The following is an 18096-nucleotide window of genomic DNA, read 5'->3' on the forward strand; positions in this document are numbered from 1 at the left end:
CAGTTGCGATCCTGATTAATATATCACTTGAAGGCTCATCTCAAGTGTCTGTTTTTCTCGAACTCTCTCTGTCACTCTCAGTTGCAGCGGTCAGATATTTTCCTCTCCTGCTGTGTCAGATACATCCTTTTTACAAAAGCCGAGCTCTGCGTTTACTTCCACTGTTTGTGCCTATCGACCTAAAACACTCACTTCCAGTGCTTACATCACATGATCCACTGCCACTGCCACAAATTCTGTCTCCCCTTTAAACACATGCTAACTGGCATCTCACTTCACACTTACTCACTTCCTGTCCCTCAGTCACACACGTTCACTGTTATCATACAGGCTTTAACCCTAACCTTGTTCTCAGTATTCTGTATGACAAAGGCTGTAGTACTAAAATTATAGCTTGTAATACTGTGAATTCTTCGTGATCATACACATAAATACAGAATGTAATTGGGGACATCGGTGCTGAACGGGAGTGTTTGAATTGCCGGGCTCACAGCTGGAGAGCTACTGTGCACACCAGGGTGACTCTTTGCAGCTCTAAGGTTGCATGCACATGTCACATTGAATCACACAACACTGCATCTCTGTCAGTGCACTCAGGACTCTTCTGCCTAGCTAATCAGATTACAAAAATCTAGTCCAGCAAGCAAAAGAAACAGTAAGATATTCCTCCTTGGATTTAGGTCTATTTGTGTCCGACACAGCCTGTAAATTTTCTCACTTCCTAAATTGTCGTTGAGCCCCACCTTATGCCATGGCTGTGTGTTTGAAATAACTAGCTATTCTCTTGAAATTAGTGTGTATAGATCATTTAACCATGATATTTCATACCTGGCAATGTGCAGAAAGCTTTGAAAACACAATTATAGAGAGATAAAAACTGACTGAATAAAATGTAAATTTTTGTGCTTGGAGTTTTTTTAAATTTTTTATTATGGCCTTTCTTGAATTTTTGCTTGAGGAATATGGACTATGACCATGACCTGAGTATTTCTAAAATCCTGGCTATACTTGCCTGCCTGCAGGTTAGTTATAGCTTCAACTTGTTCCTCTTTCAGTACAGTTTGTCTGTGTTCTGCATATGTTGGCTGGATGGTTTTCAAGGCTGCTCAAGGCTGGGTGCTGATTGCCGGGATGCTTTTATAGCTGACGAATTCTGCAAACTGGCTTTTCAATCAAGTGTCTGTCATTGTGATGGAAACCTTCTCACTTTCTCCCTAGGGCATTTCCATCATTTTGTCTGCTTCCTGTGTGTTATTGCTGAAGAAGTTTTCTTGTTATATCAAATTACTTTAAGTAAACACTCACTGATGCTTGTTAAATATTCTAATGATGAGATTTTTATGATTTGTATTTTTGAATTCATTCAGTTTTTCCTCAGTGTGAAAGTAGATTTTCTACATCTACTTTGTTTAGAAAATACTTACTGTATGTTTCTCTCAGTGGCTGCTATCCTTGCTATGTAATTCTATAGGACTGATACAATAAATGCAAGGTACATTCAAGTAGAAGGAGCTGTCCATTACACTAATTAAAGGTTAACAGCTTTGAGAGAATAAGGAACAGGTCAGGCAACTCTTTCTTTGTATGTACTCTGCCTTTGTATTTGCTCTGTTAATAAGGTGTCAAATAGCTGTTTTAAATTCTGAATAGCTTTTGTTTGTTTTTTTGCAAGATTCCTATCAAAATCTGCACACCAATAAATGTTTGTGCATCTCTGCTAAGGGATCCAGTTTGTGAGCCAGAGAGATAGATATTTCTCCTCTGCCACAAATCTCAAGTATAGCACAAGGCACATTTCTGGGAGTTTCTTTGTCACACATAGCAACCATTATGGTGTGTCACTGGATTGGCCAGCTCACTACCCTCAGCTTTTGTGTCTACCTATCACACAATAGCAGCAGTGCTTTTTCCCACCATGGGTGTGATAATGAAGACAAAGATGAATTGTCCTTTTCTTGGTGCACTCTGTATTCAGAGCATAAAGACGCAGAACCTCCCCATACACATGAATGAACATTTTTTCTAAAATAGCTTCAGCTTTTTTTATTATAGCTACAGATAATGGTGAAATAGGGGAAAACCTTTCTCAAATAAATCAATTACACTGATTTTATTTTTATTCTATGATCTTAAATCAAATTTCAACACCATGAATCATGTGTGGTTTTGATGCACTCCAAAGGAGTTTTTGTTTGCTTCTGTTGTGACTGAGCTACTGCCACCTCCACTACTACAACTACTTCCACTACTACTACAACTACTTTCATTTCAGATATATTTTGACAGTGATAGATTTTTTTGTTTCCATAACATGCCATAATGTTTTTCTTCTTCATGTATCTATGAATATTTGTGATTATTCGGTCATTCTGATATTATTCTGTTAGACAGATAAGTAGACACACCTATTTGGTGCCATTACAACTTGTTTTAAAGGGACTCCTTATTTATCTTGTCTTTTGTTATACTTTGAGGAAGAAGATGTGTTCTGCCAGAAACTGTAACTTCTGGTGTGTGATCATCTGAAGGACTGATGATTTGTTTAATCAGTGCTGATTTACAGCCAGTTGTTACTCTGAAAAAGAAAGCCCCTCTGTTCACATGCTCCATGCTGTAGCTGTGATTCATTTATAATGTATGTACAATGTATTAGCCGTTCTATTAGAGCACAACACATTTCTCAACAACCTTTATAGTGCTGCATACCTAACCTGAAAAAAAGGCAAGGCTGTGCCTAAACATGAGTAACACACTTGAACAGGTAGACAATTTAAACATTTCCCCCCTTAGGGAAAATGTCGAGCATTCTGTTGACCTGCAGCAGTGTGAAACAAACCAGCAGAATAGTTCAGTGGAGCATTGAGCTTTTCCCATACCACCTCAGAACACATCCAGATAAAACCGTTGGAGTGTTGCATTTATTTTGAGAAGTAACACTAATGTAAAGAGATAGAAATACTAAATGCCAAAAGATGTCAAAGGATTGTTGAGGAATGTTGACAGAAAAATGACAAGGAAGTATTTCCCAATGAGGTGTGTCATGAGAAAAGAAGAGGCACAAACTGATTTGTGATTTTTGACTCCCTATTTGGATATGAGTATGATATAGTGAAAGTAACTGTATGGATTCATAGCTCTGAACAACACTGCAGTCTCTGATAAAAACTGTGTGAAAACCTAAAACCTCTCGTCTGCTACCATGGAAACAGAGTGCAAGACAGATGGACTGGGCGCTCAGGTTTGAGACTGAACATGAGGAAGGAGCAGAGACAGATATGAGTCTCACCATGTTGCTGCGCGCAGCTGTGAGATCCTGTAACTTCCTTCTGCTTGAAACAATAATAACCTGTGGGAACATGCTTTGTTTTTACTCCTGTAGCATTTCCTCTTAAACCAAGACAATGGGAGGTTATGATGGTGCATTGATTTGTTCCTAATATTAAGGAGGGCTTTTTAAATTTTGTTGTATTTCATGTATTGTATTGCATTCCTATTTGTAAGTTTTGCTATTGCAACATAGCGTTAGCATTAACAGCTGTTTACTTACTGTCCTAAAGGAAACGTTGCGAGTTCAGCATCAAACCTCAACCCTGTACTTGCCAAGAGCTGTGTCCAGCAGTGGAAAGCAACAGTGTTAACTCTTGTATCAATCCTGTCTTTTCTTCTACTGAAGTTAGCACGCTAACCTGGTAGCCCTGGTCCATCTAGTTACTTTCCGAAAGCAAGTCACTGTAGACTTCAGTCTGCCCTGAAGAGGTAGCGCTGCTCAGAGGGCGTGTTGTCTCATGTCTTTTAAACATATGACGACCAAAGCCCTTGTCAAGTGACAATCACCTCAGCCTGCACCCAGCAAGAAACCATGTTCAGCGGCAGAGAAATCTTACAGGTCGACAGATGATTCAGCTCAAACAAACAAAAAAAAAAACCTGATATATTTTAAAGTTCTTCTACATAAGAACAAAAATTAGGTTTACTTATGCTTATGCTACTACATAGAAATATATAAAAAAAATCATGCAGGTCAGCAGTTAATGTTCACATCAAACATCAGAATGAGGGAAAAATGTGATCTCCATGACTTTGTGGCATGATTGTTGGTGCTAGACGACTGGTTTGAATATTTCTGATACTGTTGATCTCCTGGGATTTTCATGCAGTCCAGCAATCCAGGCTGGTGGTGGTGTAATGGTGTGGGGAATTTTCTTGGCACACTTTGGGCCCCAATCAATCATGGTTTAAATGCCACAGTCTCAATCAGAGTATTGTTGCTTACCATGTGCATCCCTTTATGGCTGCAATTTATCCATCCTCTAATGGCCTTCTCTCAGCATGATAACGCACCATGTCTCTAAGCAAAAGTTTCATGAACATGACATTGAGTTCAGAATGTCACTGGCCACCAGATCTAAATCAATAGAACACCTTTGGGATGTGGTAGAACAAGAGATTGGCAGCATAAATGTGCAGCTGACTGACAATCATGTCAACATGGAGCAGAATCTCTTGTGGAATCCACGCCGAGAAGAACACCACAGATCACATCATAGATCATTTCACAAGTTACGTCCGAGCCTCTTTGCCAGTTTAACACTTTAACTGTACAATGTGGCTGTTGATGTATAGCATACGCCCCTTTTGGGCAGCAGAAGCTCCAGTGTGGTCTCATTCTCAACGCACATTACGTATGCAGCCATAGACAGTGTCTGTGCTCTTCGTAGTGGGCTGTAGTCAGTCCGAGTCACAGCTGGTCCAGAGGGTGCCCGTCACAACACTGGCAGATGGCCTTGTGGTGCCCCCAGCCAAGCTCACCACAATCAGCCCTTAGTGTCATTTCAGTGTCATTTGCATCATGGACAGTTATCAGTTCTTGACTGGCCTGACACAATCATTGAATGCAGACCCATACAAGCAGCAATAGTAAAAAATAGGTTAACTTGGTTAATAAATTAATGCTCTGCCCCCCATTCAGGGATCTGTTTTAAGCTCCCAGGTCTTTCTTCCCTTCAAGTATTCTTGAGGATGATGCCGTGCCCTTTAGCTATATTTTCATTGCAAGGTTATCAAGCCTGTACAAGAGGTTAGAAATGTCAAGTCAAGTCAGTTTTATTTATATAGTGCCAAATCATAACAGAAGTTATCTCAGGTCACTTTTATTATAGCGCAGGTCTAGACTGTACTATTAAAAAAAAAACACCATTACACCATGGGCAAGCACTTGGCAACAGCAGCAAGGACAAACTCCCTTTTAACAGGTAGGAACCTTGAGCAGAACCGGGCTCTGGGTGGGTGGCCATCAGCCCCATGCCGATGATAATAATCTATTTAAACAAAGAGTGTAGAGTAGTGTCTTGTAATGTGAAACACTGGCTAATGTGCTCCCAAAAGCACACATTGTTGTAGGACAATGAGGAGCTGTTGTGTGACCAGACTGCTCACAAGGATGGTAGAAGACTTGGGCTGATATCACAGATGTGTGTAAGTGTATAAATTGTGGGGCCTTGTGTTGCTTCTGAAAAAGGCAAAATAAAAAAATAAACTAACGTCCCTTTTCCCATACTAAAAATGACTTCAAATTATTGCAGCCTCATGGGAAAGAGGATGAATGTGAAATTGTGCCAGTCCCTCAGCAGAGCCTATTGTTGTTGTTTCAGCACAGCAGTTATGGTCTATAGACACATTACAGTTACGTAATCGCTCCCCTCCCCTCTCTTTCTCTCTCTCTCCCCACATGAGATACAGCTGTCGCCTGTTTGAAGCAGAATGAGAGAGAACAGGTTCTCTTTCCTCTTTAGATAGATATTAAAATTGTTTTTTTTAACTTGGTGACAGCCTCCAAGTAGTGCAGCCTCGGCAACACTGTGGTTTACACATTCAGTAAGGTCACGAAGACCAAGGCTTTTGTTAAGGCAAAGCTGTCTCTTGCAGTATTACTCACTCCGCTCTAGTATGTAATGATCACGGCCCTGAATGGGTGAATTTGTTGTCATTTATCAAATTTTTACTTATTTACATTAACATTATTTTCTTTCTTTATTTTGTTTTATTAAACTTAACAGCAAAAAGCTCTTTAGACAACAGAGCGTACACCGAATGTATTCAATAAATCTGTCTGCAGTCTCACCCAGCAGCAAAAGCTATGGTGCTTCTGTCTTTTATGCACACATGACCTCAGGGCAGATTACAACAATCAGCCTTAACCTACTTCAGGCAAAGAAATCCAGTGTGTACCTGTCACCTATGAGACCCAGTTGACAGCAGATGCAAGTAGTTCTCACAGCAAATTGGGTTTCTAACATAACCCGCCACACGCATTATACAGTACTTTTACTGCGCACATACACTGTTCTGCCCTAATCCAGCACCTGAGATCCATTTAAAGCAGGAGAAATTCTCAAAATTGCCTCTGTCGCAGTTTCACAGTGGGAAGCTGCTGTAGCTACAGCTGGAGGCAGAGTGGGGTGGGACTGAGGAAGTGCTCCTGCTCAGGGTTGGCTGAACATGGGCCTAGTGCAGCTGCAAGGAAGGAAGTTTTGAGTGCACTGTACAGGATTATATGGGACTTCATGGCTGGTCTAATGTAAAGTAAGGTGGTGGGAAGGTTTGTTTTTATTTTCTTTGAAGGATGAGTCAAAAGGTTAATTTGACTCCAGAGAGAAACATATGTTCAATGCAGTCTGCTATATGGAGACAGCCTAGGAGGTTCAGCTGTAGTCATTCCAGGATGTGAGCAAGTGCTTTGGCTTCAGTCATACCTATGTAGTCTCAACTTCCATTTTGGGTTTAATAGACATCTACAAAAGAGCTGCATGTCAAATTTCATGTCTTTACATCAGTAACTGGTTGTATAGCTCCCATTCCATCATATCATTTGATGAGCAACAAACTTAGGATTGCCATTAACAGTTGTAGGGGTCACAGTTGGGGATTTTATGTACAAATAGGAATACATTTAAAAAAAAAAAAAAAAAAAAAAAAAAAAAAAAAAAAAAAAAACCACCCCCCCCCAAGCTTTTTTGGTATCAAGAGCCTGCAGCATAGAATAAACAAGGACACATAAGTCAGTTTACATTTTTTATTTTGCATATTTAACAAACTTGTGCATTCCAGATTTTTACAAAAAGAAACACAGCTTGCTTTGTGAGCATTCACAGGTGGCCAGAGCAGGACTAATCATGAAATGTAGGTCCCACAGTTGTTAAATGACACACCTTGAGATTCAGCCACAGTAGAACGGGTGACCAGGAACTCATGCCGACACTGAGCCACACTTCCTCACTGTACCAGAGGGACATCTAGGCAAGTGAGTGGTGTGTGGTTGCACAGCCAACGTTTTGTCAATTAGTAAATTCTGCAGCTTGGAATACATGTTGAGAAAAAGGGCAAGGCTTGTGGAATGTACAGTGCACAAGAGGACCAGTCTTCATGATGACTCCGTCTTCTCCTGTTCAATGGCTGCAAGAGGAAGAAGAAAGTTTGCGTCATTAATTTTAAGGGTTGTCCACCATAGCTACTAAATGCTCTGGATTAAGTCAATTGGGAAAAGCACATACTTTCTTTGGTTGGCAATGTGTTTTTCTCTTGAGTCTCTGTCTTCTTCAGCTTGGTCTTGTCGAAGGTTGTGACTTCTGTGACATCGGGTTTGTCAGCCATGTTTCCAGAGGCTCTGAACAGACAAGAAATCAGACTTTTGTTAATTATGTTCATCTTTTAATAGAGTTCAATTAACACACTGAGCACATAGGACAAATTAAGAGTCTAAATTAAGAACCTGTAAGGCTATTTACAAAATGTAAAATTATTAGGGCCGAGAAAGGCTGAAATTTAGGCACACAAAAAACAAGACAAAAACCCCCCCCCAAAAAAACTCATGTGTCCATAGCCCGATTTGGGAAACGCTTCGTCAGTCAGTATGTGCAGCTGAGGGACCACCGCCCTTTCAAGCCACCTAGACGAGCAGACAGGGTTTAACTTATGCCAATCCCCCTCAGAACAATGAACCTGAGATTCCAGGCGGAACACGTACTTTATATTAAATTAAATACGCCGAGTAAAAATGGATGCAGTTAAGTGACAGCAGACCACACAACAAAGCAACAATGTGACGCTCTTGTGTAGGTCTTTCCTCATTTATTCCCAACTATTGCGCAGCTGACACCGTTTGATGCTGAGCCAGGACAACGTGAGACGATGAAGAGAAATGTAATAAAACTCGCAGAACCGTGACCAAATCATTCAACAGCCAGGCTAAATTAAAAGCAGGCTCGAAATACACTCGCAATGTGATTAAACAGACACGGAAACACACATACATACATACACACTCACCAGGGTTTTGTTTTTGGTCAGAGAAATGACAGGACGGAGGTCTCGTTGGCGCAGCGGCAGAGTGATGTCTCCAGCGTCAATCACACTATAAATACTGCGCAGTATGCAAATAATCCCCTGACGTCACGCCCACCGTGTCAAAACGCTGCTTTTGTACCAACATGTTTTTGATTTTAGAGTGATAAAATAGAAAAACAATCTAAAAGCGATCGACCATTGGATGTACATTTACTGCATTGCGAGTCGGGGCTTTTATTTGAGCCAAAATAACTGCGTTTAGTCAGCAGCGACCAGCTGTGTCGGATTAGGTGAGTGAAATCAGTCTAGTAAGCTTCTCCTCTCCCGAGAGAAGGCTTGGATATCATTACACCGCTTCCAGATGCCTGTTCTTGCCACATAGCGAACAAAATGTAGGCTACAAAGTGGTTAATGAGTTGGAAAATAAGTTTAGTTTTAACTTGCACACAGTGCCCTATTAAAACTGTATCAGTGGCGACACCACGTGGGCAACTGAAGTAATAACCAGGATGCAATGCAATGCAATAGAAAACTCACTTAGGTTAGAGATTGGACCTGCAGGAAGATGTAGGTAAACATGCAACGTGGATACAGGATTTCTATAAGACTGGAAAATTAAGAATGTGTAAATCTTGCCAGTTTCATTTTTATTACGAAATGAATTAGTATAGTCTTTAAACTAGCAGCAAACACTTGCATTGAAGTATCCTACAGTTCATTCTATTCATACAGTCAATTTCCCTTTTGTATGTTGACGACAAAAATACTTTCTAGGTTAGACAGAGGCCAGAAAACAGATTGAAACATTTGCTTCTACAAAATGGCACATAATTGAAATGGATTTATTTATTTATACTGCACACAAATTACAAGAGATTCAGTAGTCTGTCATTGTATCTGTACCAGCAACTCTCGTTAGTTGTCTTATATTAAGTCCAAGCCGTAAAGTTATTGATAAAAGTTGTGAAGGAACAAACTTATTTCTATAGAACAATGTTTCCAAAACATAACATTGTCCATATAATAAATTCACAGATTACTCCCAGACAGTCATCACTGCTCTTTATCTTGCGTCACCTGCTGGAGAAGTACTTTGAATAAGTCTTGTTGTATATCACCTGATTGTCTACTCTGACAACATTTCTAAGGTTTTGCCAAAACCAGGGCTCTGCCGCTGCTGTTCTCGGCCACTCTACAACACTTTTCCCACACAGCCTCCTCCTCAGGCGCAGGAAGTGAGAGTGCTGCAGAACAGGCTCCAGCATCAGCAGCACAATCACATCCAAATTTTCATCCAGAAGTCTTTGGTGAGCTAGATACATTGCCAGCTTAAAAACCCCAGTCTTAACATAGCCCTCAGTTAAGACAAAAAGGGTCTTGCGACTGTATCGGATGCTCTGAGTGAGGTTCTCCACCAGTGGGACTCCTGGGGGCCAATCCCTCTCCTCCAGACACAAAGGAAGATGCTTCTCCCCTTCATCCTCCAGTTTCAACCGCAGATTTCTCATCACCCACTCAGAGACACGTGGATCTCTGGTGTCATAAGTCACAAAGACATCATAAACACTGTCTGGTGAGCTCAAGGATCTATATCCCTTCAACTTAGCTTTCATATAGTGAATTACATAGGAAGCGTCCCAGTAAAATAAGTGAGCAACAGTTGCCACAATCATAAAAGCAATAATGAAGGAAGTTGTGACAATGTAGACCAGGAATGCTTGACTGTCATTTACACACTGGTTAATGTCAAAGTATATCAGTGCTTGACCCTTCTGGTTTGCTGGTGTGTGACATGTCACCATAGTGGTCAGTCTCGGTATATTTACTTCACTTTTTTCAATCCATAGAATGAAATCTAATAAATCACAGGTACACTGGAATGGGTTTCCCTGCAAGAACAAAGTCTGAATCTGATTATCAGGTCTGGACTGGAAGGTGGATTGATTGATGGTGGTCAGTTTGTTGTTGCTAAGGCTAAGAGTCTTAAGGCTTTTGGGACCCTTTATAAATCCATTGTCCAATTGGAAAATACAGTTGTGATTCAGGTCAAGAAAAGTCAAAGTCTGAGTAATGTTTGAATTTATACCTGTCACGTTAGATAAAGAATTGAAGCTCAGGTCTAAAATTTGAAGTTGATGGAAATACCTCAGCGAGTCCCATCTAAAGTCAGCGAGCCCGTTATGGCTTATACGTAGTTTGGTGAGGTTACGTGGCAAATATTTATAAACATCAATAGGAATCTTTGCAATGCGGTTTCGGGATATATCTAAAATGGTCAAATTAATGAGATTAGTGAAAAGCATTTTGTATGAGCCATCCCTTTCTTTCCAAAGAGTCCCAAGATTATTATCTGTAAACTGCAGTTCTGATAATGATTCGCTGTACATCTGTTTTGTTGTCAGTGTGGAAATGCCATTATGACTCATATTCAGCACCCTCAGAACAGGCAGATTTTTTGTAAAATTTAAATTATGCGTTATACCATATGCTTTAAAGTAGTGCTCGTTGTAACTGAGGTCTAGTACTTGTAGTTTCTTTAGTTCTTTGAAGGCGTTGTCATAGGCCAGATCAATCCTATTGAATGACAGGTCCAGGTATGTCAGATTAGGGAGCAAAGAGAACTCTGTGCCATTAAGTGCTGCTGAAAAGCCATTTCTTGAGAGGTTGAGGCATGCAATATCTCCATAGCCGTTAAATTGCTCTGGGGAAATGAAGAACAGATTATTTGAGCTGAGGATTAGCACTCGACCCAATTCAAAGCACTCTTCCTTGATAAGGCTGTGTGATATCTCAAAAGCAAAGTCTTTAGGTTGGGGTTTCCTCAAAGGTGAAATAGAAAGGTCTGGCCTCTGATTGTATCCGTCACTTGGAGATGGGGGATGTTCCACTGGAATGGGATGCAGCCTGTTTTCTGCAAGGTATATCATTTTCAGATGGGTGAATTTGCTGAATATGGTGGAATCGGACTGAATAATAAAGTTCGTCCCTAAGTTCAGTGCAGACAGATTTTTTAGCTCGTACAGAGGTCTGAGTGTATCCCGTCCAATATTCTGGAAGACCAAAGCCTCCAAATGCAAAGTTCTCAGTGACACGAGATTCGAAAATTCTTGTGAAATATTTAATTTTGTAGGGTACAATCTGTTAGCAAAGTTGAAAGAGAGATCCAATTTTTCTAGCCGGTTAAGGTGTCTTAGAAATGTTGCCTCCTCAGTAATTTCTTTTAGCAAGAAGTTGAATGACAGGTACAATTTTTTAAGCTTCTTCATCCTTGCAAACCAGGAAGGTTTCACATGATCCAGGGAGTTTCCTCCCAGGTGTAGTGTCTCAAGCTCTGTTAGATTGTGAAATGCATGAGGATGGATACCAAGTGAAATGTTTGGGCAAGGGACACAGGGATATGGAGCCGTTTGACATCTTGGACAGTTCCCTTGAATTTTTAAGGTTTTTAAATTATATAGCCCAAAAAAATCAAATTCAGATATGTACTGTATTTGGTTAGAACCCAGCTTTAAGCTTCTTAATGATCGAGGTAATCCTTTGGGAACGTGGGTTAAGTTGTTAAAGGACAAATCCAAAACCTGCAGTTTGGTCATAACTGCAAAAATACCCTCTGTAATATTCACAGATTTACCACAAGGATTCCAATAGTAGCAGTTTTTGGATAACCACAGTTGTGTCACATTTGTTAAGCCAGCAACGCTCCTGTTATCCAACAATGTAATGTTGTTTGTGTTCAGCTCAAGGATTTCCACACTGAGAGGGAGATTGCTGGGAATTTGTGTCAGACAGTTGCCAGTCAGTATCAGATGATTCAGCTGTGTCAGATTTTTGAAAGTATTCGCAGCAATGATCAGTCCTTCTTTCTTGTTTGCCCATTTGAGATCGAGTTTAGTCAGATTCAGCAGCTTCGAAAATGAATTCACTGAAATATTCTTAATGTAATTTTCTGATAAGTCCAGCTCAGTTGCATTACTAGCTATCTTATCAGGTACTGCGTGCAGATGGCGCCCTTTACAGTCAAATACGACCTCAGAGGTATTGCAGGCCTTGACATCACAAGGGAACTGTGGTAACATCCACGCAGGTTTACACGCAGCAGGCTGGATCTCATAATGGCAATGTAGACAGAACAGCAGCAAGTGCATCCAAGATGTGAAAGCCTGCAGATAAACAACAGAATTAGTCAAATGAAGTAACTTGTAATACAGTTATCCTAAATCTTAAAGGATAGGTTCACATTTTTACTTGTCTTAAAACAATAATCAGGTGCTGATATGGGCTTTGAAGCAGTTTCTGTAATCATCCCTCCTGCGTACTGGACATTAAGAGATCTCTTCCTCATGCACTTCCGACAAAAGTGATGGAGACGAAATCCAGTCATATGAGATGGATATCTTCCAAAGTTACAGTCTGATCAGGTGTTATGATTACAGCAAACAAAACCAGGTTCAATGTTCATTTACATTTGACTATTTAATGCAGACTTCAAAAATTGTGAGCGGATCCAGTTTTGAAAACTTGATGGTTCCACCAGTATCCATCAGGTGGCAGTAGTTTGTAAGTGAAATAACCCTCACTCCAATAGCTGCTCTTGGTATTTTGTCAGAGTTATAAGTTACATTAATGGTAGTAATGGAGATAATGGTAAATTGTAAAAGATACTGCAACAATATCTGTTAACATTAGCCACCATAAACTACTGTTCATACCAAGTAAGACTGTAACAGCAAAACACCTGAGTGCACTGAACTAAGCACAGGTGTTTTTTTATTATAGTCATATTCATAGTCACACTTCAACATCCTGTTTCCCTTTTATTCACTCATAAGTAGTTGTAAGGTTGTTAAAATTATTTAATTTGACACTTAGAGATAGCACCCCATATATATTCTGTATTGACTTGTTTCAGCTCTTCATTGAAGCTGTTTGGTGTTAACAGTGAGTGAAATATCAAATTGAAATATTCTAAATATCTTGTGACTGCTAACAGGGTCTAACTGTTGCTCTCTAAAAATCAAAAGTAAGAGTAAAAAATGAAAGATATGGTATCATTTTTCTCCCCCACACACTTGTGAGGAAACTTTAATGTGCTGTAATTATTATAGAACACTCTTTCATCAAAAATACAAAACACTTTTCAATTAATAATATGAATAGCCAGACACAATGAATGGTCAAATACATTCACACAGAGTTAGTCAAAGTATTATCAGATGTTATAAAGTTCTTAGCACAAAATCACAGAAGCACAAAATCATTATAGATTATATTAAAACACTCAATTATAGCACACGCAGGTAACAAGTAACTCAATGACTACTGTTGACTATTAGTCTGATGAATAAAATGGAAGTATGTAAATCTATTTTCCGCTTTTAAAACATATAGAGAAACTATTGATAAAACTCACCATTGTGCATGTATTGTATTGATCCCTCAGATGGAGCTCTGGTACTTTATAGTCTTTCAGATGACATGGACTATTTTTTAAAAAACTGTGCCTGCGTCGTGTGCACTCAAGTCATCACAGGTCAAAGCCTACTTAATTTGTTTTTTTAATTTTTAATATGCAATATACATAAAAAAAACTAACAGAAAAACAAATCTCCCTGTTACTGAAGTCAAACCCAACAAATTGGATAGCCCGCACAACGACTCAGACAGAAGTACCATGAGAAATGAGGAAGTACGTGTTTCATTTCCCTGTTTCATGATATGTTGGCAGTTTCATTGTTATCTGAGAATGTAGAAAATGGAAATATTAATCATTTGTGGAGTGTCAGCCAGTTCCAGTAAACAGAATTTAAAATTTGCACATTATTTAATCATTAATATTACATCATTTTCTTTTGCTTACATTTAAATGGTGAAATATTCACACATTGTAACTCATACACAGGAGTACATTATTTTATAGTATTACAGTATATTGTTATATTTACAGTGTCTCTTTGAAGAGATTGTTGTATTGTTTGTGACTTTCAGTCGCCAGTACACTTCTCAGGCTGAACCAGAAGTATGGCTGGGCTTGAGGGTTTGTTGGCCACTCAAGCACAGACCGCTTATACAGTCTCTTGCGCAGTCTCAGGTACTTTGAGTTGCAAGGTACTTTCTCCAGGAAGATCAGGACGATTACATCATTTTTTTCATCCATTAGCCTCTGGTTGGCTATGTAGAAAGCTGTCTTGAAGTTGCCGCTTTTAATGTATTTGTTGGTGAGAATGAACAGGGTCCTCTTGCTCCTGTGGATGCTCTGGGAGAGGTTGTCGATCAGAGGACATCCAGGGATCCAGTCCCGTTCCTCCAGGCACAGTGTAAGGCAGTGGTCTCCGCGGTCCTCCAGATGAACGCACATTTCGTTCATCACCCACTCTGACACGGCAGGATCCTCCTTGTCGTATATGACGAAGGCATCATAGACAGAGCTCTGGGAGTACAGACGGCTGTAGCCTTTGAGCTTGGCCCTGCAGAAGTGGTAGATGTACCAGACGTCCCACAGGAAGAGGTGGCTGGAGATTGACACGGTGAGGAAGCTGATGACGAGGGAAGTCATGAGGATGTAGAGGATGATTGTCAGGTAGTGGTGCTGGCAGGCCAGCAGGTCCACTGAGATTACAGGATTACCTATTTGTGCCCCTGGTGCGGCACAGGTCACATCTGTGGCCAATCTGGGGATGGTCACTGTGGTCCTGTTGAGCCATGCCACAAACCAAGTGGCATTGCAAGTGCAGGAGAATCTGTTGTTGTGCAGAAGCAGCTTGTCCATCTGATTAACAACATCATCTGGAAAGTTGGATTGTTCAATGTGCCTTATGTAATTAAAACTAAGGTCCAGATATTTTAAATTGTAGGCAACCTTGAGGAAATCTTGCTCAAGTTTTAGGATTTGGTTTTTATGTAAAATTAGTTTCTCCAGAGATTTGCTACAGTCTGACAGCATGTGTGGAACAGTAGTTAAACTGTTTCCACTGAGATCTAATACTTTCAATGAATGGATTAGTTGTAGTTTCTCCCATTTAAACAATTTTAATTTGTTGTTTTTGATGTGGAGCTCTGCCAGGTTGTCTGGCAGACTGCTGAACACTTCTTCTGGAATGAAATTGAGGTTGTTTTGAGAGATGTCGAGGACAGTCAGATTAAGTAATTTCTTGAAATAATTGTAATATCTTTTGTCCCCATCTCTCCACAATATATCTAACCGGTTATCTCTGAACTCTAACCTCTCAAGTGATTGACTCTCCAGCTCTGTGTTAGTGGAAGTAGAGATCTTGTTGTGATTCATCAGCAATATCTTGAGATTCTTTAAATTTCTAGTGAAATTAAGCATATGAGTCAAACCCTCAGATTCAAAGTAATGATTGTTGTTACTTATATCTAGGACGACCAGACTTTTTAGCTCTTGAAATGCAGTGGAGTAGAGCAAATCCAGGCGATTCCATGAGAAGTCCAGATATTTTAAATTAGTCAGATAGGTAAATTCAGAACCATTCAGACTTTGGCTCATTAAATTTCCAGAAAGATTGAGACATCTCAGCTCTCCGAGATTCAAAAATCTCGAATGCAAGAAGAATATGTTGTTTCTACTCACATCCAGGGTTTTGCCAAATTGACTGCATTGTCTTTTGACAAAGGATGTAACAACTCCAAGTTCTTTGTCTTTGCGTTTGCAGCTGCGTGCATATTCATCATATCTGAAGTAATGAATCTCTCTCACTTCCTTACTTTGGTACTCAGCAGCAGCTGACATGGGAGACCAGTTCAAGGGCTCTGCTCCAGAGAAACCAACAGCATCTTGGCCTTCAGAGGGGGAAGATATCTTGTTGTCTGACAGACTAATTATTTTAAAGCTTTTTAATTCCATCAAAATACTAAAGTTTGTTATTTTAATGAAGTTTGTACCCAGATCTAGAACCTCCAGGTGTGCAAGAGGTTTTAAAGGAGCAATACTCCCTGGTTTTAGCTCCTGAAACACAAAACCCTTCAGTCTGAGAATTTTAAGGGATTTGAGGTTGGAGAAACTACGATTAAGTATCAGTGTCCGAGGATACTCCTGAAGCTCATAGTTAAATGAAAGGTCCAGTTCTTCCAGTTTGCCCAGGAAAAGTGGGAAGCTTGTGGTTCCTATTTCTTTTCCCAAAAAGTTTGATGAGAGATCAAGCACTCTCAGCTCTGTTGTGTTGGTAAACCACTCAGATGACACACATCTCAGAGAGTTGCTGTGCAAGCGGAGCGTCCTAAGCTTTGCTAACATTTTAAAAGCGGCTTCACTGATTTTTAGTGGTGAATTATTTGGGCATGGGTTACATGGGAAAGGGGCATTGTAACATCGAGGACAGTTTCCACTAATATCTAGAATCTCAAGGTTAGTTAAGTTTTTGAAATCCTCATCAGTTACTTTTTGAATGTTATTGTTGTAGAGATACAACTCCTTCAGACTTGTGGGTAGTTGAGGCGGAATAAAAGATAAGTTATTTGATTTAAGAGATAACAATGTTAAATTGTAAAGGTGTGAAAATGTACCGTTCTCTATTTCGTAGGACTTATTACAGGGGTTACGATAATAGCAGTTTTGACCAAGGTAAAGTGCCTCAACATTCCTGAGCTCAGAGAGGTTTTCTTTAAAAATTGTACAAATGTTATTCACTTCCAAACTCAGCAGGACCAGATTTGAAGGCAGGCCTTTGGGTATACTGGAGAGCTGATTGCCATCCAGATACAGTGCGCGCAGACTCCTCAGACTGGTAAAGGTGTTTTCCTTTATTTTCACACTCTTAGTGCACACGTGGTCCTTGGGGCCAATTTTGATGGGCACACAATTGCACCTCATGTCAATTTCAGTCAGGTTCTCCAGGCCGTGGAAGGAGGAGGAGTTTAATTCAGGAATATGATTGATGGTGAGCGTCAGATTGGTAGTCTCTCTGGGGATGCCACCAGGGATTTTTTTGAGGCTTCTCTCAGTACAGTCCACTATCACTGCAACTCCGTTGAGCTCACTAACATCACATGGCAGAGTTTTGGGGTAAGAAACGGTAGCTGTCGATATGCAGAGACAGCACCACAGGGCCAGCAGGGCCACAAACATCTGTACAGAAACAGAAATGGTTCTCTGAGAAATGTGTGCAGGTGGAAAATTAATAATACAGTTATATTACTAAGAAAAACACACTCATACTACAGTTGCCAAGCATTCAGCAAGACATGCAGTGTTATTTTTGAAGTACTGAAAATGACAGCAAGAGATGTACAGCATATTTTACATCATAATACAACCAGGAATTGCTACCAACATTTAATTTTTTACTTCTTGTGGTTGGCAGCCTGTCTGATCAAATTTAAAATGCCATGTCACAACATATTAATCCAATTCTGATACTGTCCAATACATCAGCAAAGATAACTGATACTTACCCGGTGGAAGAGCATTGTTCACATGAGAGATGGAAAAGAGGTCCTGCTATGAGTCCCGTTAAGCACTGAAATAAGCGCAACATTGATGATCAGTTTTTAGGTAATAAGATGAAAGTAACAGGTGGCTGGGTTAGCCCAATGCGTGTATAATTAGCTGGCATCACTTCCCTATTGTCACAAACCACACACATCCAAATCTTCCATCTAATATGATGACTGATAATGGTTGACTGATTCCTATTTGTTATACAACAGACCACACGTGCTGTTTGGTAAGATTTCTATGAAGATGTGGCCTTAAGAACAGAAGTCTCTTTCTGTTATACAACATAATGATAGCACAGC

At 40.0% G+C, this 18096-nt stretch overlaps 3 protein-coding genes across 3 annotated transcripts; all 3 read right to left on the reverse strand.

Annotated features, from left to right (window-relative positions):
• Window positions 1–7058: 7058 nt before the first annotated feature.
• tmsb4x (thymosin beta 4 X-linked) lies at window positions 7059–8480 on the reverse strand. The gene is made up of 3 exons (XM_023415831.2): window positions 8326–8480; window positions 7551–7663; window positions 7059–7452 (listed from the first exon to the last, which is right to left on the reverse strand). Exons 2-3 carry the CDS (start codon window positions 7648–7650, stop codon window positions 7421–7423), a joined length of 132 nt encoding a protein of 43 aa, XP_023271599.1. The 5' UTR covers window positions 7651–7663; window positions 8326–8480; the 3' UTR covers window positions 7059–7420.
• A 689-nt stretch (window positions 8481–9169) lies between these two features.
• Window positions 9170–13873, reverse strand: tlr8a (toll-like receptor 8a). The gene is made up of 2 exons (XM_087176507.1): window positions 13754–13873; window positions 9170–12503 (listed from the first exon to the last, which is right to left on the reverse strand). The coding sequence occupies exons 1-2, from the start codon at window positions 13754–13756 to the stop codon at window positions 9417–9419; spliced, it is 3090 nt and encodes a 1029-aa protein (XP_087032633.1). The 5' UTR covers window positions 13757–13873; the 3' UTR covers window positions 9170–9416.
• LOC111662164 (toll-like receptor 7) lies at window positions 13396–17837 on the reverse strand. The gene is made up of 2 exons (XM_023415940.2): window positions 17752–17837; window positions 13396–17425 (listed from the first exon to the last, which is right to left on the reverse strand). Exons 1-2 carry the CDS (start codon window positions 17764–17766, stop codon window positions 14282–14284), a joined length of 3159 nt encoding a protein of 1052 aa, XP_023271708.1. The 5' UTR covers window positions 17767–17837; the 3' UTR covers window positions 13396–14281.
• Between the last annotated feature and the right edge of the window lie 259 nt (window positions 17838–18096).

This window comes from Seriola lalandi, unplaced genomic scaffold, assembly GCF_002814215.2.
Source record: "Seriola lalandi dorsalis isolate HSWRI2012SDOR001 ecotype SW California unplaced genomic scaffold, Sedor1 jcf7180002054559, whole genome shotgun sequence".
NCBI classification, from domain to species: Eukaryota; Metazoa; Chordata; class Actinopteri; order Carangiformes; family Carangidae; genus Seriola; species Seriola lalandi.